At 25.4% G+C, this 25,625-nt stretch overlaps 2 protein-coding genes across 2 annotated transcripts; both read left to right on the forward strand.

Annotated features, from left to right (window-relative positions):
• LOC126897349 (TP53-regulated inhibitor of apoptosis 1-like) lies at positions 1-2,838 on the forward strand. Its single transcript, XM_050670883.1, has 3 exons — positions 1-139; positions 247-492; positions 2,510-2,838. The coding sequence occupies exons 2-3, from the start codon at positions 259-261 to the stop codon at positions 2,600-2,602; spliced, it is 327 nt and encodes a 108-aa protein (XP_050526840.1). The 5' UTR covers positions 1-139; positions 247-258; the 3' UTR covers positions 2,603-2,838.
• Positions 2,839-7,738: 4,900 nt separating this feature from the next.
• On the forward strand, positions 7,739-19,342 carry LOC126897341 (cholinephosphotransferase 1). Its single transcript, XM_050670874.1, has 8 exons — positions 7,739-8,241; positions 10,472-10,619; positions 11,440-11,562; positions 11,625-11,728; positions 11,792-11,923; positions 15,343-15,501; positions 18,682-18,807; positions 18,877-19,342. Exons 1-8 carry the CDS (start codon positions 8,002-8,004, stop codon positions 19,111-19,113), a joined length of 1,269 nt encoding a protein of 422 aa, XP_050526831.1. The 5' UTR covers positions 7,739-8,001; the 3' UTR covers positions 19,114-19,342.
• Positions 19,343-25,625: the final 6,283 nt, after the last annotated feature.

Here is a 25,625-nt window from a genome sequence, read left to right on the forward strand (position 1 = left end):
TACAAGATAATTGTTTGGAATCATGCCTTAAATTTATAAGGAGTCGATTTATTGTAGAATATGATATTTTTTTATACATTTTATTTTGGTATTTGAATTAATTTTCGCTTTGATTTCAATAAATGCAATTACATTTTTGGTAAATTATTTTTTTATTATAAATTGATTGAACCAATTAACTATGAATTTTGTTACAAAATTTTAAACCTACTATTGTATTTTAAATTAATTTTTTTGAAAGTGTAGTAATTGTAGCTGATGGATGTAAATAAAAATTCAACAAAAAACAAAGAAGATACTTCAAGTAATTTATGTTTAAGAAGACATTTGGATAGTTTTCATCCAGACTGTAATCAATCTAAACAGCTTTATGATCAATGTTTTCGAAAATGGTTTGCTGAACAGTATATGACTGGACAACATAATAACACCTTTAATGGAGAACATGATGCTTGTCAAAAATTATTTGATGAGTATACAGATTGCGTAAAGGTATACATTTATATAGATTAGATATTAGTTAAGTATTGTAATGTTTATTTAATATCAATTAATTTTTATTTTAACTAAAAATTAGATTGGCTTAATATAAAATGCCTTTTTTATGCTGTAAAGAAATATTACAATCATTTTATATGTTAAATAAAAATCTAATAAATCAAGGAATATAAATGACATTTTTAAAAACATTTGAGTTGCTCTGCTGGCCAAAAAAAATTAACTGATAATGAAAGATCAATTTTTTGACTTTTTGGTCTCATATCATGTACAATAAATAGTTTTTTTCGTACAGTTGAGCAAATAATGAGTAAATAGAATCTTTTAAAGTTGAATCATCAGTTATTATCAAGTTTTTGCCTCAACTCGGGAAATCATAGCCAAGTTCATGTGATCACATATCTGTTTGTTAACTTTTAACAAATAATCAACATTGTAAAAGCTATTTATAATCTATCATTTGTTAGCAGTTACTATTAGTGTCATATTCAGAGTGAATAATATCAACCATAATACGAAAAAGTACACATTAACTATAATTATATTTATAAAAATATTTTTTGTAATAATGTTTAGTATACTGAATGTATGTTTAATTTTTTAATACGGTTTGTTTACAAAATAAAATATTGCTCATTTTCTATAACAAGTTTTTAGAGTCTGAACAATAAAGCCTTTAAATGAAATATTAAATTTGGTTAGTTAAATTATTTATAATTTTATTCTAAATTTTAATATAAACTTCCTAAATATTTGCTTTTTTTCTATTTGTGGCCTAATTATTTTGAAAGTGTGATATCAGCTTTTCAATAAGAACCACAGATATATAATATAACCCTCACCTATTTCCCTCAATTTATCTCCTTTCCACTTAGTTTCCTGCACATAACAAATGTTAACTTTTCTCCTCTTCAATACTTCTACTTATTCTCTACTTTTATCATTTAATGTTCCAATATTTCAAGTACCTACTCTTACTTTGTATCTGTCTTTCTTAAAATCTTATATCTCTTTGAGATTATTAGTTAATAAAAAATTAGGAGTATTAAAAACAACTCTTGAAAAAATCATGAAAATCAGCCGACTTTTAAAATTATTTTATGATTAATTTAATTTGTTAAATTAGCTCTAATTTTTTTATACCTTGATTAAAAATTTAATGCTATACAATTTTTGATTCCTTAAAACATGTGTATTTTTAAAGTATTAATGAAAAGTTGGTAAACAAATTTGATAAAAATTTTAATTGAGGTGAATACATTTTTTTGCTTTTTTCAGTTATTAATAAAGATTGTCATTTATTGTTATACAATTGTTTTACACTTTAATTAGTATGATCCCTGGTTGTTTCTCTAAGAGGTTATAAAGTAATTAGAACTGGTACTCAAGGTAGTTATAGTTTAGTCAGCTATCTTATTGTAAGTGAGTCCATTTGGTTACTGTTGACAGGTGTTTGGGACTCATACCAAATAGCATTGTATCAATTAGTGGAAGCACCAGACAGTGTCGTATATTGATTAGTCTCATATTGATAGCCAGCTATTTTGTTTGGTTACTATTGATGAGCATTTGGGACTTGTATCCACCCAAATAGCAATTTATACATTGTTATTGTGTTTTAAAGTTATAAAATATAAAAAAAAGAAAATTTCTGACTCTGCTGCAAAACATCTAAAATGTGAAATAATATACAGAGTAATTCGTTTGTCTTAGCCCACTCAACTACTTACAAAATAAAAGTTTTTTTTAGCTACATATATTTCTTGATTCATTAGTTGTTAAGTACTTTTTTGGATCATTCCTTATACCTTATAAGGATGTCAACTTAATTTTTTTAATGGTGACATACATGTTCGACTCTATTACATTCAATAAAGTAAGGTATAATAAACAGATCTCTCTGTACATAATTCAAAATTCAAACTTAGAAATTTTTATTTTCTTATAATGAACAAGAAATATTATATTGATATTATACTAATGTATTATTATTTATATAATATTATTTTAGAAAGGAATGAAAGAGTATGGGTTACATTATGAAGAAATAGCAATTTTCAACTTGGAGACAGAAAAGGAAAAATCAAAACCTAAAAAAAATTAAAATACATTTTGTTAAATAATGAATAATAATAATAATGTTAATATTAGCAACTTAACTAAAATTAATGAAAATGAAAGTATAAATGTCAATTTAAACATTAGTAAGTCTTGTAAAGAAACAATAGAAAATGTTGATTCTTTATCTCAGCTAGAAAAAGATTTGGATAGTAAAATAGAAGATTTACAAAAAAAGAATAAGGAACGAATACAAATAATGAATGCACTTCATTATTACAATGATTTGAAAGATGCTGCTCAGATAGTATTAGGCAGATTAGCATGCTTAGAAGGTACAACTATTGCTCATATTCATCGTCAATTTGGTATTTCTGATGATGAATAATATATGAATTACATTTATATATTAAGATTGAAAATAATGTCTTTGTTTTTTTTAAATAAATATTTATAGTTTCATTCTATATATATATTTTATATTTTTTCCATGGAAACATTTTTTCTAATTAATTCAATTAAAAAAAACCCAGCACAGTGGGGTCGCAGCATAGTGGAAACGTTGCATAGTTGGGTCCAGTATAGATTTAATCTGACAGTGATTAAAATCACTATCATAAGAAACGCTTCAATGCAAATCTGTAGATAGTGTTTAATTTTAAAAATTTGACGGATAATTACAAAAGCAACATCAACTTCTATTTCCTTAATTATACCCAGATTAGTAATTCTTTTAATTATATACCAGTGTTGGGAAAGTTCCTTTTTAAATGGAACTCGTTCTNAAAGTTCCTTTTTAAATGGAATTCGTTCCGTTCCCCGTTCATTTTCTAAAATATGAACTCGTTCCAGATCCTAGTTCTTTATATTAAGAAGGAACTTGTTCCAGATCCAGTTCCTCCAAAATAAGAACTCGTTCCACTCTTCGTTCCTTTTATAAGTTATTTAAAAAATTGTGGCAATGAGATCATGATAACGGTCATCAATGATTTTCATCAGCAGTCGAATACAAAACAAATTTGTAGTATTCCTTATCTAAAAGTATTCGAAAATTATATTTATAAGCAGGTAGTAAATGCTAACGACTTGTGTCAACGCGACCAATGTCTATTGTCTACATATAAGTTAGAAATAATAAATCAGAAAACCCAAAACCTTTAACATAAATTAGTTAACAAGAAACGACGATAATATTTGGTGCATTATTTAATATACAGGGTGTTCAGTAAGTCAGGAAACGGGTATCTATTGTTCTCATTGTTACAAACAATGAGAACAATTGAAAACCGTTTCCTGACTTACTGAACACCCTGTATATTAAATATTTACTGTATACCTACATGTGATAATAACTCTATCTATAGTCAATTGATTCATTTAAACAGCCTACGATCTCGGCTGGGTATATAGGGGACTTCCATTGTCAAAAGTCAACTAAAAATACCATAATATTTTAATGTCTAGATACGAAGAAAACTACACTAAAACATGTTTATAAAAATTTTTAGGAACTGTAATTTCCGTTCACGTTCCTTAAAAAATGGAATTTGTTCATTTTCCTCGTTCCTTTATTTTAAAAGGAAGCAGTTCCTAGCATCGTTCCTTCAAAAAGAACTCGTTCCAGGAATCCGTTCCTTTTGGAACTAGTTCCTTCTCAACACTGTTATATACTATATAATTTTTCAAATTATTATTGATTTTGATTTTTAATATGTTAAAAGTAATAATTTTGAACCTACTTTTTATTGTCCTTTAAAGTGAAAGTTTTATTAAAAAAAAAAAATGAATTTATTACCATAACAAGTAGCTCAATTTGCAAGTTTGAAATTGACATTATTAAATAGATAAAAATGAAATTGTTAAGGTTAATATGCTGTCAGCAAATTTTATAATTACTATTTATAGCATATTTTTTAGAAAAGTTAGATTTTTTTACATTTTTATCGTAATAGATCACTTAAATAAAAATCATAGTAATCATTTCTAATTAACTTTTGGTGTTTAAAAAGATTCTACAATTGTAATATCCAGAATTTAATTAATTTTAATGATTATATATCTAAAAAACCAATAAAAAAAAAGTTGTTAAAAATATTTACTCAATTGAGCGTATTATAAAATTGTAAAAATCCATCGTTAAATTCAGGTGACACTAAAAATAATTTTTTTTAGAAATGATTTATATAGCAACATGTTACCAACAAATTTGGAATATTATAGTCTAGTAGTAGCACACAAAAATAGAGCTAAAAAATTAATAAAATACAAAGTAAAATTATTTACTTTTGTAGTTGAATACTTTTATCATATCAAATCTAATTCGACATTAAATACTTTAAGAATATTAGAAATTAATGATTTTAATTGTTTGTATGGAAAAAGCTGGCTAAGCTACTTTTTATTAGAATAAGGAATATTTTTTCGATTTTTAAGAGTAATAACTTAAACTAAATACGAATTGTAATCATTTGACGTATCGTTGAAATAGTAGATCCAGTGAGGGTTGGCAAAATAAATCGTAACCACAAAAAGAACCACATAGTAAAATAATATTAACATGAATATGAATTTCTTCTCACGAGAGGAGACTACAGTAATGGGATCCTTGATATTTATTGAATCTAAATGAGATAAAAATCAAATGAGTTAAACATTTTTTTCTAACTCAAAAAGAATTAAGAAAAAATTCAGTGCTACAGACGTGAAAGACCAAGTGTTACGGCCTCAGAAACCGTACGTCGCATTTGTCACTTAATAAAAATGGAAATTTAGCTAGTTCAAATTTTAAAGTTAATTTTCTCGACTTCAAAGAAACAAAAAAATTTAAATATGTTAATAACTTAAAAATAACTTTTTATACTATGTCAATTAGATTGATATAATATTTATGAAAATCAGTGTAAACCCCTTAAAATAAAATAAAATAAAATACAAAACCAAGAGTTTTAACACAAAAATAGCATATTTTTGATTACGGTAGCTATTTTCACCATGAAGACTAAATAAAGTCCGAAATTTTTTTTTCCAAAATAAAGTATATTACATTAGCTTTAATTTAAGTTATATATAAAAGTGTCAGTATTTCCGGTTCACTTACAAAAGTTAAGTTGAAAAAGTTAATTTTTTGTGAAAAAGTTGTCATTTTGAATCCCCTTTTGTGGGCAGGTAAAGGATCAGATTTAAAAAAGTATACAAAATGATAGGTAAAGACATCAAGCATCTATAAAAAAATTTTTTATTGATTTGTTTATCTTTAAAAAAAATTAAAAAATTTCGAAAATTAGCGATTTTTAAATTTGTAATTTTTTTGGAGGTTTCCCCCATTTACGGGGAACGAGGGAAATTTTTTCAATTTTTGAGGGTAATGTCTTCGACTAGATACGATTTGTGATCTTTTCAGAAAGAAATCGTTCGGTGAGAACTGAAAAAAAGTGGTAACAGACACAATTATAATAAAACATCATAGTAAAACCAATATCTTCTCAGCTTCGCATCGAAGCTAAAATTAGTGGTGATATAAAAAATCTAATTGTTGATTTGAAATTAAATACAATTTAATACAAAAAAAAGTAAATTAATCAAAAAAACCACATAGTAAAATTAATATCTTAACATTGAAGCTAAAAAAAACACATCATAGTAAAATTCTTAGCTTCGCATCGAAGTTAAAATACATTTTCTGTGCAAATGAAAATTGCAACTGACATAGAAACAGGAATACATATACTAAAGGTATTCTTTAAGCGGCAAAAACGGATACACCTAACTTCATAAAGATAGATATCATGAGACAACCTATCTGACGGAGATAAGACAAATTATTAACTCAACCAAACAAGTAATCATGTTGTCATTTTAACTTTGGAAATTATTCTCATTTTTATACCTACGCGGGGCGAAGAGTACGGTCGGGAAATCATTGGTGATAAAAATAGCAATACCCACTCCTCACCATCAGTCATAACTTTAAATTGTTAATAATTTCTTATAAACTGATACAAAAGTTGTTATCGACCAGACATTTTCTTATTTACATTATTTTCGATTTTATAAGTTAAATAATAATATATGTTGCTATTTGAAAAAATAAAGTTGTAATCCCTGTAAGTTATAAGAAATTATTATAAAAAGTAATTATTAGCTGATAAATAAAAAAATATATTTAACTAAAATAAATAAAAAAATTTTTTTTTATATTATATTTTTTTTGCGAGTAATCGAGTGCTTTATGATAAACCGAAAACTCTGTGAGTTGTCTATTTTGGTCTGTGTTAGCAAACGTGTCACCACTCCGATCATTGAACCCGGCTATTAGTGGCAAGCTAAGTGGAAGAGAAATTATATTTTCAATATTCATCCATGAAAATTGACAAAATAACAGGTTCTTCATAAACATTTGTTATAATTATCTTCGATGTATCTAAATTAATGTTAAAATAATTTTAACAATTATTTAAGTGATAATATTTTTATATTATATGGAAATAACGAACACCGAGAATCTATTATTCCATTTAATTTACTTCCACAGATCAGGGGTCAATGATCGAAAAGATGACACTACTGATAAAGCTAAAAGTCCATATATTTAAATATATATGTCTTTGTGATGAATTATGTAAAATCGTATTATGAACTAGTTTGCACTTTAGTGTAAGTTTTTAATGTTATTCTGTTAAGAAATCCTGCCATCGGATAATCAAACCTTGTTTAACCATTCTAGTAGGGTAATAATTCTCTTAAATAGTTAGCGATGTTTGAATTTTTAGTCATGATAACCTTTCTTTTTGTTTATTCAAATTTTTCCTAAATAGCGATGTTAAGTAGAAAATTATCTGGAGACCAAAAAAAAGTAATAACCCTTCCCTTCCTTATAAAATTATTTTATGGTTATGCCACTGAAACATTCTATCTATAATCTTAGTCATAGTTAATCAATTAACTTATATTATATATCATAGATATTATTGTAATAATATTTGTAATAATATTATAAGTTTTTTTTTGACCGAATATGTCAAAATAACACCCAAAGTCCAATTACTCTTTATACTGCTGTTATCAAATTTATTCGGTGGCGATTTGTGATAATTGTTATCCGGCGGCATTATCGATAACACTTCGCTTAATCATGTTTTTTTGTAACTATACTATTATAGGTAAGTGTTATAAACTGAAATATTATACTTTGCAGGTCGTTTTAACTATAGTTAAAGGTTAAATTTTTGAACCTATAAATTTAAGTAATTACTTTAAATTTATTTTTCAGACAATTATCTACTATGATGCTTTAATTGTAGAATTTTACTTCCGTTTAATAGTTTTTGTAGAAAAAAAGTTCGTTTATATTTTTTTAATTAACGGTTTTAAAGTATAATGATTTTTGGATAGCAGTCGAATTAAATTCAATCCACGTATAATTTTCTATTACTATAGTCCACAACTATGTTTTATTTCACTAAAGAAAAAATACTTTCATCGGCCCAATTGAAAAAATTAAGCGAGCATACATATAAATGTGAAAGTCGCAGCTTAACAGACTCTTACATTCAACCATTTTGGAATTGGCTTGTGTTACAAACACCTATTTGGTTAGCACCTAATTTAATTACACTCATTGGACTAATTGTTAATGTTGCTACTACATTAATAATCATAAACTATAGTCCTGACTCAAAGTCTGAGGTGAGTTACTAAAATTTAAATTTTTTAATGTAATTTTATATCTGCAGCTAGAGCAATGACACAAGTTTTTTTTACAAACAATTGTTATGCTTGACATGTCATAGTCATTTTAAAGGTTTTTTTTTTTAAAAAAATTCTATCTAGTTATCTTACTATTTGAAAATTCTAAAGGTTCTCTTATATTGTGATAAAACCATTTGGTCGTACCACAATCTGTTATTATAAATAATTAAATGGTAGTCATAGCTCTTAAAATTTTTTTTGAATACCTCTTAATTGATAATATTTCTACAAAATATTAAAGGAGGATGTAATAACTATGTAAATTGTTAAGTAAAAAGTGATCAAATTTTACAAGCTATCTCTTTGTTTGGAATTTTATTCTTATTATTATTTAATTCATAGAATATTTTTATACAGGTGGTTTACTATATTATGACAAATTTAATAATTTTAGATCTATTAAATGTTTTGAATTACTCAAAAAAAAAATTTTTTGGGGGTTATAGCTTGTTCTAGTGTAAATTTAAATAATGCATGCTCCACCCGCATTACATACCTACTAAATATATTTAAAATGCTTGTAACTCAATAAATACTTGTCCTAAAATTGTTCATTAACCATTCAAATTTACCAAAAGAAAATCTAAAAACTGCTATATTGAAAAAATATAAAAAATTTTTTACTATTAAAAACAAATAATAAAAAACGGTAGCACAGTGGGGTGGCAGCATAGTGGGGTCATGGCATATTTGGGTCCAGTATAGATGATATCTGACAGTGATTAAAATCACTATCATAAAAAACGCTTCGATGCAAATCTCTAGATAGTGTTTAATTAAAAAATTTGTTATAATAGCATATTTTTGCATATGGTAGCCATTTGCGCATAGAAGATAGGTCGTCGGGACAAATTTTTTTTTTTTCATTTTATAATACATAAAATAAGCTTTAATTTGATATATGTTTGAAGGACGCAGTATTTCCGGAACATTTTCAAAAATTAAGTTGAAAAAATTAATTTTTGTAAAAAAGTTGCTATTTTAAATCCCCCCCAATGAGCAGATTAAGTGATAGATTTTCAAAAAAATGATATCAAATGAAAGGGTTTATCTAAGGATTTAGTATAAAAAAAATGTATGCAGATTTGTTGATTTTTCAAAAAGTTATGGAAGTTTTAAGAAAAAAAAGTGAAAAAATTTCGAAAATTAGCGATTTTTAAATTTGTAATTTTTTTGGATATTTCCCCCATTTGCGGGGAACGAGGGAATTTTTTTCAATTTTTAAGGGTAATGTCTTCAACTAGATACGATTTGTGATCTTTTGACGTATTATTGAAAGAAATCGGTCCAGTGAGAGCTGAGAAAAAGTGGCAACAGACAAAAAAAAAAAAAAAAAAACACATCATAGTAAAATTAATACCTTCTCTGCTTCGCATCGAAGCTAAAATATGATTTTAGTGTAGTCTAAGAATGAATAAATTATTAAAATAAAAAAAAAGTAACCAAAAATATTTAGTAAATGAAAAGTTATTAAATTTTTTAAAACATAATGGACCACTGTATTATGAAAATGTAAAAATTTAATCATTTTGTAATATATTTTTATGGAAAAGGTTCAAAGTATTAGGTCAAACTATGGCCCAGGCTGTAGTTCCACTAATAAAAAATAAATATTTTAATTCTCTAGAAAAAAATTATATTTAGTATATAACATATAGGGTCATATTTTTAATGTTAGCCACTTAATTTCATTTAAAATAATAATTATGTTAAGAAAATTATTTTTTTGTATTTTTTAGTTACATATACTTCTTTATTTACCAATTTTTAATTCAATCTCTACCTTATAAGAGTGTCAACTTAATTGTTTGAAATGATAACATAAATATTTAAATAGCTTAAAAAATAAAAAATAATCTAATTAAAAAAATTACTTATTGATAATAATTTTTGACCCATTATTTAAGAAGCTATTACAATTTTAAAAGACTGGTAGTGGAGACATGGATTACAAGACTTATTGTTAACCATTCCTTGGTTGGTTACTTTTAGTATATCCAGGATATCTAGATGATATCAGATATTTAAATATATTATAAGCTAGAAATTCTTAAAAGTTTAACTACTTTGTTGTTAATGATTTTATATTACCATTTATGTGACTTTTTCAATGATATATGAATTTTAATTAGTTTTGAAAAATACTAATATCTACACAATATTTCAGGTTCCTAGATGGGCAAGTTTTTTATGTGGATTAGGGTTATTTGTATATCAAAGTCTTGATGCTATAGATGGAAAACAAGCTCGGAGAACTGGTTCATCTACTCCATTAGGTGAACTCTTTGATCATGGTTGTGACTCCATTTCTACTAGTAAATGAATTATATGTTTCTCTTATTTTATTTATTTAAGAAAAATAATAATTATTTTTCTATAAATTTTAATCTTATTTTCAATAATTAAATCTAATTTTTTTATACTATTCAAACTAAAAAATTAAAGAAATACTAAAAATATATGAAATTAACATTTTTATTTACATGGATATGTAGTATTGTTTTAAGACATAGGATAGTGTAGATAGTATAGGATAGGTGTTAAATTGGTTAGATGAAAAGATATGTAACCTTATAACTTAAATTTTAAAAATTTTCCAAAATGAAATATTATAATCTAATTGGATGTTTAATAGTATTCTTTACAAAAATTAAAAATCAAATATAATAATTTTTAGCTTTGATGTGAAGCTGAGAAAGTATTAATTTTTATGTCTGTCATCACTTTTTCTCAGCTCTGACCAGATCATTTTCTTTTAACAATATGTCAAAAGATCACAAATTGTATCTAGTCAAAGACATTGTCCTTCAAAATTAAAAAAAATTTCCACATTTAAAAATGAAGGAAATTTCCAAAAAAAATACAATTTTTAAAATTGGTAAATTTTGACATTTTTTTCACTTATAACTACCATAACTTTTTGAAAAATTACCAAAAAAATTTTTCTTATTTTTCCTTTTATGATATTAACTTTTTTATAATTTTATTTATTTATATTTATAGTCATCTTTAACAAACCTTTATTATGTCTTTTTCAAAAATTTTCTTGGAGTTCTATTTAAGTGTTTTCTAGATCAACATTATGATTGGATATACCGTCTTTATTATTCCATTTATCTATTTATTTATTTTTAGTTTTTATTACATTATCAACTTGTATTTCTGTAAAATTGGGTGAATACCCTTCTTGGATGTTTTTTCAAAGTTTGTTTGCTATTGGCTTATTTTATTTTGCTCACTGGCAAACCTATGTTTCTGGTAAGTGTATAAAAAATGTATGTTTTTGATTTAAAGTATTTAATTATCAGATATATTATTAGGTACTTTGCGATTTGGAAAATTTGATGTTACTGAATCTCAATTAGTTATCATAACCTTGCATTTAATGTCAGCTATTTTTGGAACCGGTGTTTGGGATTATGAAGTATGCTATGCTAATTATTTTATATGTCTAACATTCAGATAATTTGGAATTGTATTTTTTTAGATTCCATTTTTTCAAATGAAACTAAAATTTATGTTATTATTAACAACTATGGTCATATCCATAATTTTAGCTAAGTCGAATCTCAATGTAATACTTACTGGTGGTATTGGTAAAAATGGATCTTCAGTTGCAGTGAGTATATATTATTTTTATTATAACTGAAGTACTTTTATTAACTCATACTAAAAATATAGTTATATATAGAATGACCGTTTTATCATAAATCACACGATTACTCTTAAAATAATTACAATATTAAATAACAATTTTTTTTTTTATTTACATATATTTATCCATTTATTATTTATTAATTACTTTATAAAATAATCCCTTATGACTTATCTGGGTGTCAAATATATTTTTTCAAGTAGAAACATACATATTCAACTAGTAAATAAAATATAAAATGATATAATCAATAGAATGATTGATTGATTAATAAAAATTTTAGGATCACTACTTTGAAGGTTATTAGCATTTTGATACCTAGACAGGAGAACTGAGCTCGAGGAATATCTTTTCATAAAAGTAGTAGTACCTGTGTCTCACTTCCAGTTAATACTATACAATTTTAATAACTTCTGTAATACTGGTTCAAAAGTTATTATTAACCATTCATTTTCTTAATTAGATCATTTTCTATTTTTCTATTTCATAATTGTCTATTTTATAAACTAGTTCAATATGTATTTTACCATTTGAAAAAATAAAATTGCTATTCCCATAAGTGTAAAGGATGATTCTATAAAGTAATTATTAGATGATAAATATATGAAATCAAACACTTTTTTTTAATATTGTAAGGTAATGCAGAGTAAGATGGTGAGGTTAAGCTTCTATGATTTTACTTTACTTCTGTGAACGGATTTAAGGTCTGAATTTTGCATGAGAAATACATCTATATGTAGCCTATCACGACAATTTTTCAATTTCCCCTCTAATCTTCTTATGAGTAAAATTTGTCATTTTTGTCATCATTTTCCACCTATGGGGTTAGATGACGAATGGATTGGGGTAAGATGATGAACAATACTTAAGATTAAATAAAATTATAAATATAATATAAGAAATAAAATTTATAAAAATAACTTTAATAACTTTTTATTAACATAAAGCATTTTTTGTTAAACACATTAAGTATCATAACATCATAACATTTAAGTAATCATAAAAATACAAAATTTTAACATTTTTTGACCATGTTAACAAAAAAGTATTTTAAACTTGAAAAATAATATTGATAGGAACTTTAAATGCAGTAATCACATAGTTATTTGGTCAGTGTGATTATTGATTGTGAAAGACCAATTTATGTTTTAATTTCTTATTCTGTGACTTTTGTTTTTTGTTGTCCTTTTCGATCAATCTTTTCTGACTCTTTCTCTTTTTGCTCCTTTTTTTTTTTTGTTCAAGCGCTTCTTTTAAATAGTTAACAAAATTGGCAGCTGTTATCCATCCTGAAATATGTGGTACTGCTACTGTATTCGAAAGGGTATCTTCTAGAAATATTGGATTTATTCTCACCCTGGGATAGATAAAAAAATAGAGGCATGAAATTTCCAGCAACGCTCATGGCATACATATACGTCACTGTGACTTAACGTTTGATTGACGAAATATTTATCATTTGGAGAGGACCAATGGGGTTAATGACTAGGAGTTTTTATTACTACCATGGAAAATTGTAACTCGTCAACATTGTAGATTTGTTCAGCTGTGAAGGAGTATTTTAATTTGACTTCTCTAAGCAAGTTAAAAAAATGACTAAAGTTGATTCGATTAAATGCCATGAGTCTAACTGATGTAGACTCAGGTTTTTTTAATGTTGTTAGCTCACATTCTATCATAATATATTTGACAAAACTTTCACTAGCATTTTTTTTTCTGCATTATGAATAATTGACTAGTTTATGATAAACCAATCAATCATACTTTATGTTTACATTACTTTTTATTTTGTATTTTAAAATGCAATTATGTGATTAAACAAGTACAATTGTTATTCATTTAATAATAATATTTATAAGGCAAAAGTGTTACAAAAAGAAACAATAGTATAAATAGATTTGATGAAATTAAAAAATGTAGATCAAAGATAAGTTATTAAGACTGGTTAAATTAGTGCTAAATAAATTTAAATTTAATCATTACATTCTTGAAATATTCTCCATAAATTAGATTGTTGTTAAATCTATAACTTTGTTAGTATAACCAAATGTAAAATGTTGGAAATGCACGTAATCAAACAATTGAAACATTAAGGAACAGTGCTCAACATTTCAGAATAGACTATTAGGTTGATAGTTTAGTTAAAAATACACAAAATATTTAAACATTTTCTTATATTATCTAATGCTTCTTATCAGGATTCAATCAATCTAAAAAATGATCATTTTTATTTTAAATAGTATTAATAATTTTTACAATACATATTTAATCTTTGGATGCTAAGTGGTTTAATTGTTTGTATTTTTTAATGCTGCATACAATTCTGAAGTTCGTTTTTTCTCTATCACACCATTTTAGCTTTATATATATATATAAAGCTATATATATATATATATATATTTATATTTATAGATTTATGAGGTATTTACCTATCATTTTGTATACTTTTTTAAATCTGATCCTTTACCTGCCCACAAGAGGGGATTCAAAATGACAACTTTTTTACAAAAAATTAACTTTTTCAACTTAACTTTTGAAAGTGAACCGGAAATACTGACACTTTTATATATAACTTAAATTAAAGCTAATGTAATATACTTTATTTTGGAAAAAAAAATTTCGGACTTTATTTTGTCTTCATGGTGAAAATGTCTACCGTATGCTATTTTTGTGTTAAAATTTTCGATTTTGTATTTTATTTTATTTTAAAATAGCTTACAAAAGTTTTTGAGATAGAAAAAATTTTTAAATCGTTTGATTTTTATCTCGTTTAAATTCAATAATTTTAATAATAAATATCAAGGACTCCATCACTGTAGTCCCCCCTCAATGGAAAAAATTTCTTATTCATATTAAAGTTTTTACTATGTGATTTTTTTGTTATGGCTCTCATTTATTTTCTCAACTCTCACTTAACCAACTTTTTTTGACTGCATCAAATGTTCACAACTAATATATTCAATTGAGTAAACTTTTTTAACAACATTTTGATTGGTTTTTTTAGTTAAAGTAAATCATTAAAATTAATTATGTTCTGAATATTTCAATTGTAGAATATTTTTAATCGCCAAAAATTACTCAGAAATGATTACTATGATTTCTATTTAAGTGACCTATTACGATAAAAATGTAAAAAAATCTAACTTTTCTAAAAAATATGCTGTAAATAGTAATTACAAAATTTGCTGACAGTATATTAATCTTAACAATTTCATTTATATCTATTTAATAATGTTTATGAAATATTAATAATTTCTATGTAATTCTTGGTGTTTAAATAGATGATATAATTGAGTTATTCAGAACTATTTTCCTTATAGTTATATCATATAGTTTTGAACTAATTATAAATATTTTAAAATTAATTTTTGTTTTTATTACAGGGAACAAGTGTATTATCACCTGCTATTCCTCTAGTTTTAGTAATGCTACCTGGTTACATTATTAGCTGCAAAAGTACTGAAAATATTTATGAAAATCATCCAGTGCTATACATAATGTCATTTGGTTTAGTTTGTGCTAAAATAACTAATAAACTTGTGGTATTTATTTTTTCATATTTTTAATTATATAAGTATTGTTACATATTTACCTTAAATGTTCATTATTGCATGATTTGTAGTATAATTTTTTGAAAACTAGTTAAATTAATAATGAAAATAGAAATTTTTTAAAATTTTTTTTCATTATAAGTTATGTTTTATGAGTATTTGACACTATTTTATGTTTTTTTAGAAATAAATGATACATTTATTAATATATTTAATACATAAAATTAAATAAACTTAAAAAACATAATTACTTTTAGCATAAAGAGCTCAATAATAATCAATTAAAGTGTAAAAAAATGTGTATGCCTTATTAATAATGAACAGAAGTTTAGGTAATAGGTAGTTATTGTAAAAGTATTATTTGTATGGCAAATTGTAGAAATCATAATTATCTAATAAGTGAACTTATTATTCAAGTTATATATAGGTCGAACAGATTGAACTGACTATTCCTATAATGTTTGATACAATTAACATTTTGTTGTATATTATACTTTAATATAAAGTATGCAATTTTGAACTGTGTCGAAATCATATTTTAGCTTTGATGAGAAGCTGAGAAGGCATTAATTTTACTATGATATGTTTTTTTATTATTTTTTTTTTTGTGTCTGTTACCACTTTTTCTCAGCTCTCACATACTGATTTCTTTCAATAATACATCAAAAGAACACAAATTGTATCTAGTCGAAGACTTTACCTTCAAAAATTGAAAAAATTTCCTTTGTTCCCTGTAAATAGAGGAAATCTCCAAAAAAATATATATCTAAAAATCATTTATTTTTGAAATTTTTTCAATTTTTTTTTACATAAAACGCTATAACTTTTTAAAAAAATGTATGGTTTAATACAATTTTTTTTTATGTTAAATACTATTTATATTTTTCTTTCAATCAACATACTTTTTTTTAAAATCTGACCATTTCCTTTTATATAGGAGAGTTTAAAAATTAAAAATGCATGTAGAAAGTAGAACTTTTTCAAATTAATTTTTGAAAATGTTCCGAAAATACTGACACTTATATATATTTCTTACATTAAAGCTTATGTATTATACTTAAATATGAAAAAAAAATTTCGAACTTTATTTTGTTTTCATAGTGAAAACGGATATCAAAGTTAATAAAAAAAAATACTATTTTTGTAAAATATATTTTTAACTTTATAATGCTATTACTTTTAGAAAAATGTATAGATCAATACAATATTTTTTTAATAATATATATACACACTTTTCATCTGACATCTTTTTTTGAAATCTTACAATTTCGTTTTATTCAGGAGTGACAAAATTTTAAACATACATATAGAAACTAGTACATTTTCAACTTAATTTTTGAAAATATTCTGGATTTACTGTAGATGATGCTATTGAAATATCCAATAGATTTTAACTTATTAATAATAATATAAAAAACCCAGCACAAATGGGTCGCGGCACAGTGGTGACGTGGCATAGTTGGATCAAGTATAATGATATCTGACAGTGATTAAAATCACTATAAAAAAAAATGCAAATTTTGATTCGATGCAAATCTTTAGATAGTATTTAATTTTAAAAAATTGGTTGATTATTCCAAAGACTACATGATTTGCTATTTCTTTATTAATATCCTGATTAAGATAAAGTATGTCGAATGAAAGAGGGATATAAATACTAATTCTCATGAAAGAATTGTATTGATCCATACAGTTTTCAAAAAGTTATAGCATAATAAAGTTAAAAATGTAAAATACAAAATCGAGAATTTTCACACAAAATAAAGTTCGAAATTTTTTTTCTATAATAAAGTACATTACATTAGCTTTAATTAAAGATATATATAAAAGTGTCAGACTTTCCAGAACACTTTCAAAAGTTAATTTGAAAAAGTTAATTTTTTGTAAAAAAATTTTCATTTTAAATCCCTCCCTGTGGGCAGGTTAAAGGGTTAAATTTATAAAAAAAATATACCAAATGATAGGTAAGGATATTATGGATCTATAAAAAAAAATTATTTTAATTTGGTTATCTTTAAAAAAAATATGGCAGTTTTAAGTAAAAAGAATTGTAAAAATGTCGAAAATTAGTGGTGATACAAAAAATCTAATTGTTGATTTGAAATTAGTACGAAAGATGGAATAATAGAAGTATCTTTTTGACTCTGATGTCAAATTCTTGCAGATCATTTATTCATAATGAATAATAAATTGTTATCCAAAAAGTTTTGTGTTAAGCCCTTCAATTTTTATACACGTTTGCCATAAAAGTAATAAATACTCTACAATTTTTTATAAATTCTCCGAAAAAATTACAATACTTAATTATTAAATATCAATCTTATGCTATATTTAAATGCTATAATAAATATCTATTCATATATTATAGTTCCAAATTAAAAAAACTACTAATCAGGAATAATAAAGGAAATAGGATTTCATTTAGCTTTTGGTTTAATCCACCAATTTCTTAAAATTATACACTATCTACAGATTTGCATCAAATCATTTCTTATGATAGTGATTTTAATACTATTAATGCCCAACTATGCTGCGTCCATATTGTACCATGACTCCAATGTGCTAATGTTTATTTACTTAAAACTGTCATAACTTCTTGAAAAACAATATAATACAATTTTTTTTTTGGTAATATATACTATATAATTAATACTATTATATTATGAAGTGATAATGTTGCATTTTTAAAATCTATAATTATATTAATTTTAACAAGTGTAAATATTTTAAATGACTTCTGTAAAATGATAAAATTTGATTTAAGACCATTAATTTACCCCCTCACACAAATTTATGTGTTTATGTTCATAAAAGAAGAATCTAACCCAACTGTGTATTTTTTATAAATTAAATAATAATTTACATAAATTTTTAACTGACAAAATAACTTTTTATCTGATGAATTAAAATTTTGAATAAAACTTATTTGTCAGCTTAACTGTTCATTTAAGACCAACAATATCATAATCTCTTACTATTTATCTCTCATAATATATTATCCATAAGAATTTGTTCTGATTTATTATCCATAAACCCTTGACCGATACACTATTCAATCAAATTTATATTACTTAATATAGTCTTTTTGTGTGATACATTTTTAGTCTGTTCGTAATATGAATTATACCATTAGACTAATAAATTAGTATATTTATTAACTATATTTTACAGATAGCACATATGACTAAGAGTCCTATTGAGTATATTGACTCCACTCTTATTGGACCAGCAATGCTATTTCTAAATCAATATTTTAACTGTGTACTTCCTGAGTACTATGTTCTTTATATGTGCTTGGTAATTACTTAAATTATGTGTACAATTCCACTGTAATAAATAATAGTAATTTTTATATTATGTTGGCAGGTGTGGACAATTGTTGATCTATCACTGTATTCAATATTTGTTTGCAAAGAAATATGTGATCATTTGAGAGTTTATTTGTTTTACATAACTCCTATAGTAGTTTCAACTAAAACTAGTGCATCTAGTAAAATTGGAGGATTATCCAGTAAAAATGGAAGTAATATAGGTGGTTCAAATCATCATTTTAAGTATCCATCTACTATGACTAGTTTTATTTATCCATCTAAAATAAAGTAATTTTATTAAAAATTATTCATCTCATTATTGACTACTGGAAAATCTAATCATGTTCAAGTATGTTTTGAATTATCCATTTTTTCAATTTTGTTTTGTTTTGTTCATCTATTTAAAAAATATACATTTATAATATTGCTATGAATATATGTATATTTCATAGTATATACAATTTATAGAATATTACTAATATGTTTAAGAAGCAGTATAATTTATATTTGTGAGTCAAATATATAACATTATGAATGATTAATGAATCAATGATTTTGTAGGAAAATATAAAGTTCTATAAAAAACTTTTAATTAGACATTTATCTTTTGTAAAAAATCATATTTATAAATATATTTGTAAAAAATCTTTATTTAGTATATATTATTTTATTAAAATGTAAATAAAATAAAATTGTTGTTATAATTTAGATATACAATCTAATGTATCTGAAATAAATGATATCTTGCCAAACATCTTCTATATATGTATATATATATATATATAACAGTTATTTTTATACTTAAATTTTTGAATTAAGTACAGTGAGGACCTACATAGTGGTGACTAGAATATGTTAGTATATATTATAATTGACAGTGATTAACAACACTATCTATTTACAAAACGGGACTAGCTCAATATAATAAATATTTTATAATAATGAATAGATACATGAATACATGAATAGATATAATAGTAATAAAAAAAAATTTAGATTAAATGATACAAAAAATACATTTATTTTTCATACCAGCTTTTAAATATAAAATTAAGGATCCTCGATAGAATTATGCATAGTTTTTAAAATTGGTTAATTATAATAAGTCGATAGAATGTAAAGGAACATGAAAAAAATAAAGACAATGTAAAACAATGACGTAACTTTTATATTTATTAAATATAAAAAATTAGGAGAGTTAAGTAATCCATATAACTATTCTTGAAGAAAACTGAAACTCGCTTGAGTTTTTCTTTTTTAGTTAAGGAATACAAACATAGTTTTTCAGACACTTTATAAAGCCAATAGTTTTACAGCACAACATTACATCAACGTGATCATTAAAATTTAAATCACTGTCAAAAATTATATTTAAATTATTTTCTGTAATACTTAACGAAAACAGTGGAGTATTATTCATAAAGTAAGGTAGAGTAAAATTTAGATGCTCAAGTGATAAACTTTTTTAAGTTCTTGAAGCGACAACCATTTAGGGAGTCGACTTTTATAAATAATTATAAATCAAAGGACATGGCTAGGTTTTATATAACTTTTTATACTATTAATGATCAAGGATAAAAGAAGAGACAAGTCGCCTTGTTGAACATCATCGAAATGAACATAACATATTAATACATGTTTTCTATCAATTAAAATTGAACAAAACCATTATAATAAGGGTTCACTAAAACCAAATCAATATAGTACGTGGTTTAGTACATGATTATAATCGTCAGATAATTAAGTAAAAACAGTATTAATACAAAATCTATCAGGCTATTACTGATAAAAGCATCTGAAACATAGTTAGGAAAAAAAATATTACAAGTAATTAAAGACGGAATTCATACTTAATTGCTCCTCGGCAAACACAGTATTTATAAAATGTAGAATTTAATTAAAAACCAACGACTTAAAAAGGTTTAAAATGTGATATAAAATAGAAATAAGCCTGTAGTTACAAATATTTGATCTGTCACTAGACTAAAAGCCGGCGTAACAGAACTAATTTTAAATATATCAAGAAATACCTGTATTGAGGGATTTATGAAATAGAAGCCACAAATGATAACATAAAATAAGAAAACTCATTCAAGTTAATAAATTTTTTCGATGCCGAGAACTTGACAATTGATTTTAATATTATTAATTTGCTCCAGTTCCACACGCATTTTTGACCAATCTTCTTGTAATGGGATAGGTAAAACGTCATCCCAGTTCATTTTTTGTAACCATAACTGTTGCATAATCATCTTGACCTAATTATTACTGGAGCGATTAATCCAAGTGGATCGAATAGCGACGATATTTCGGATAGAACTAGTCTTTTTGTGAATCGACCAGATATTTTTATTGGTTTTATATTGTATTGATAGCAATCGTTCTCGTGATTCCAATATAATCCAAGGATTTTAGTAATATTTTTATTAGGCTCTTTTACATCGTCATCAACTTTCCTTAAATATAAAGGTAATTCTCTTAACAATAGTGGTTCATTGCTGCATCATTGTCTCAGCTTGAAACCAGCACTCTCCATGATTGATATAAAATCATCTCTTAACTTGACCGCCTTTTCTAAAGTATCTGAACCACTTAGGAGGTTATCCATATAAAAATCTTCATGCAACGCTCTATAAGCTTCCGGATAATGATCAGCTTTTTCTTCGGCTAGTTTTCTTAGACACCCGGTTGCTAAGTACGAGGAAGTCACAACTCCGTATGTGACTGTTTTTAGTCTAAATACTTGTACAGGTTGTTCAGGATTTTCACGCCATTAAATGCGTTGGAAATCTCTTTGATTTTCAGAGGCCTAGATTTGCCTATACATTTTTTCAATGTCCGAACAAAAAACATATTTATGCGTTCGAAATCTAATCATTATTTCGGTTAGTTCTTTTTGTATACACGGACCCTTAAATAAAACGTCATTAAGACTTACCCCGTTGTTGGTTTTACAAGAAGCGTCAAATACCACTCGTAGTTTAGTTGTATGGCTACTCTCTTTATAAATTGCATGATGTGGTATATAATATGTGTTGTTAGTACTTTCGTCTATCAAAATTCAATATTTCATAATAAAACGTATATCTATATACATCAAATGTTATATTTATAAGACAATAAATATAATTTTCTGGATTTTTTTAAAAAATGTTTATGATTTTTAACTGATTTTTTTTAATAACTAGTTTTAAAGATAAAATAGTGCTACAAACACAAAAATGTGTTGTTATTATTAATATTTTTGCTCAAGTTTAAAAGGTATGATGAGTTGTATCATAGGCTAGGAACAAAGGAAAGCGAAAAAAAAGTCTATAGCGAACTAATATATATTATATAGCGAACTCAGCCTGCTTAGAGTACCCCCGCTATCTAGTTATGGTGCAAAGTCTAATTACTGGAACGAGTGCCGGCGGTGAACCTTCTCTCTCGTTTCTGACGTCTTATGTGTTCTTACACTGTCCGCTGTCTTACTTCTTTTTATAACAAAAGGTATTTTGTATTGTCGTAACACAAAACACAAAGTAAAATGTAGTGGAGTGTGTACGAAGATGATGTTGAGTCTGTTGACTAGGTATTCACGTGCATGTAATCATACAGTAGTTACCGTGCTCGGCTGACACTCCGAGTTATTTGTGGATGCCGAAAGGCCGTTCTTATAAGAAGGGAATAAGGGTAACACCTAGGTATGAGGTGCAAACGAAGTGCAAGATATAAATATCAGATGTAGTCAAAAAAGAGCTCAAAGTATGAGCTGCAGACGAAGTGCAAGACACAAATACTAGGCTTACCAGGTAAGGAAGATAACAGAGTACTAGATGCAGACGAAGTGTAAGACACAAGTACTCTGAAATGTCGAAGATGAGAGTAAGTGGTGAAAAAAGGAAAAACAAAAACTTGACTTTATGCAGTAAGAGATTGGTGAATGACACAAAGCACTAGAGTCGACTGATGAAGATGGCCAGGATTTTTGGATTTAAATAGTAATTTGACGATTACCAATTTCGCAATAAATATTAATCGTCAATTCATCAGTCTCTAGAAGCGGATGCGCTGTCTGTATTTTATTACAATAATTTTTTACGATAATGGTACATGACATCATCACAGTATATTATACAGTATATATGTGAATAAGGAAACGGGTTTGAGTAGAAAACTACTATTGTTAATGTACACCTATATGACTTATTAATTAAAATCTGCAATATTTACTTTCCTAATCAAATAACAGTCAATGAAACAGACCTAATAAATATATTTAATTATTTGCCTTTGCTATACTTAATACTAGGTGACTTTAATAGTAATAATTTAACGTGGGGTTCAAGTAAAATAGACAATAGATGTAAAGATGTAGAAAAATTTATAGAAGAACAAAACATTATATTACTTAAAAACGGTAAACTCATAAAAATCAGTCCATGGGTAATTTTTAACAATAAATTTAACGATGGCAAACTCAGCATTAACTCAAAGATTGGAATGGTTGACTTCAAGCAAGTCTCACTAGCGTTTATATACCCATAATAATGCAGTTCATATCAAGACAAAAAAACATACACCAAATAAATGTAACGAAAGGAACCTAAAATCACTAAAATGGGAATTTTTATTATATTATATTTATTATTATATTTAATTATATTCATTACAGTTAGAAAACCTCTCGGACCTTAAAACTAAAAATATAGAACAGTTAACTAAATTTCGAAGTGAAGTAATTATAGAAATAGCTGAATTAACCATAGGTAAGAGCACTATAAAAAACATGAAACCTAAAATATCTTTGTAAAATAACGAAATAAAAGAAACAATCAGATTAAAAACACCGTGTTCAATAAGTTTAAAACATTAGATAATTTTATCGAACTTAAACGAGTAAGGGCCTGGGCCAAATTATAGTAGTATAATCCTATACTACTATAATTACCAAACCAATGCCAAATTTATATGGTAAAAATGCGGTCGTTGACAAAACTTAATTGTGACAGAACTATTAAATTAGTTACTTAAAATGCTATTTTTACCAAAACTGTAACGATAATAACTATGCAACATGAGGATAGTTGATGTGAGCGTAGATGATGTGGGAGATCGTGTCAAGTGGAAGTTTAGGATAAGGGTTGCCGACCAAAAGTAGTTGGGATTTAGGCGAGGAAGAAGAAGAAGAAGGCAGTAACGATAATAACTACATTGAAGTGTTTAAAAAATACAAACACGAAATCTAAAAAAATAACTTAAAATCATTAGGTGAACATATATGAGTATTTTAAATACAGTTAAACATGCCAATTGTAATAGTGAATTAGAAACATCAATAAAAAAATGCAAAACTAAGAGTGCCGATTCTGAAAAAGTCCCTTACTCTTTCATACATAATTTTTGTCCACAAGCTCAAGTATTATTGCTATATATAGATGTTCAGTAAGTAAGGAAACGGGTTTCTATTATTTTCATTGTAACAATTGACCTGTTTCCTCACTTACTGAACACTGTATAAATAATATAAAGTTATATGTATAATATATATATTACTTTTGAACTTTATTATTGATAGAGTTGCTAAACCGTAGTCAGCAATAAGAACTAAGCAACCATTGTTGCTTTTAACCTGTGTTTAATTTAATTTAATTAATTAATTTTTTCTTCTATTGTTGCATAATCCTAAAAATAGATATTAGGAGTTTTCCGTGTCAAAATTGACTCCCCATTAAAGAATCGATCCCTGGTAAGTAATTTTTCTAGATCTTTTAATTAAGTTTTTTTATAAGAATTGCATTCATTTAGTATTTTCTTCCATCCGTCTTACCTACACGAAACGCATTCTACTTGAATAACTCGTTTAATTTCCCACTTTTTACTTAAATTTAGTCAAATTAGAAACATTGGTGACAGCAAGTAAAACCAGTGTAATTAAATATAGTAAGTAAGTCGAACGGATTAATAACACTTCCGATATTAGTAATCTAAACCGGTCTTACAGCCTTATTACTCAAGTGTACTATAATGCCTTACTATACGACTTAGCAACTTTGATTCGTCAACGCAGTTGTAAAATAAATTATGGCAAATACTATCGACAGACGACAGCATTTTAAAAAAAGTCACTGATTTATTTAATACTATAACGTCTGAATTACTATATAACTTAGATACCCTTAGGAAAAAATCTTTTTAACTAAATTATTTATTAATGCATTAAAGCTGTGTATCTATTTCAACATTAATATATTATAGTATTAAAATAATTACTATAATGTATTGTAAATAAATTATTAGTTTTTAAGTTAATGTTATGCTTCTGAAGGGAAAGGGCTAAACATTTCTTGATTTAATACCCTTAAATATAGTTGTCTCATTAAAATGTACAGACGAATAAAACTTTGATTGTTGAATTTAATATTAATATTAAAAGTAAATATTATAGTTATTAATCACTTAATTAATGTTCTTAAAAGAAGTTGTAGTGTAATATAAATTAAATTATTTTAAATATGATATCTTCAAATCATCGCATAAATTGTATACTCTTAATGTTAGCCTTTTAAGTTCTATAATATCAAAGTAATAATTCGTCGTGGCATAGAATATTTAATAAGAAGTTTTATTTTTAATATCAATCAACCTTGTGTTTGGCATATCAGGTATATTACGAAGTAGTTAATTATCATATTTTGTAACCTTATAATATTAAAAATGAAATTTATGTGACCTCCATGCCGTTGAAAAATGCACAATGTGCCGTTTTCCATCTCTTGCGTTTGTACTATCGATTTAAGTCTACAATATATAATATACGGG

The sequence above is a fragment of the Daktulosphaira vitifoliae genome, unplaced genomic scaffold (assembly GCF_025091365.1).
Source record: "Daktulosphaira vitifoliae isolate Bord-2020 unplaced genomic scaffold, ASM2509136v1 Scaffold_2, whole genome shotgun sequence".
NCBI classification, from domain to species: domain Eukaryota; kingdom Metazoa; phylum Arthropoda; class Insecta; order Hemiptera; family Phylloxeridae; genus Daktulosphaira; species Daktulosphaira vitifoliae.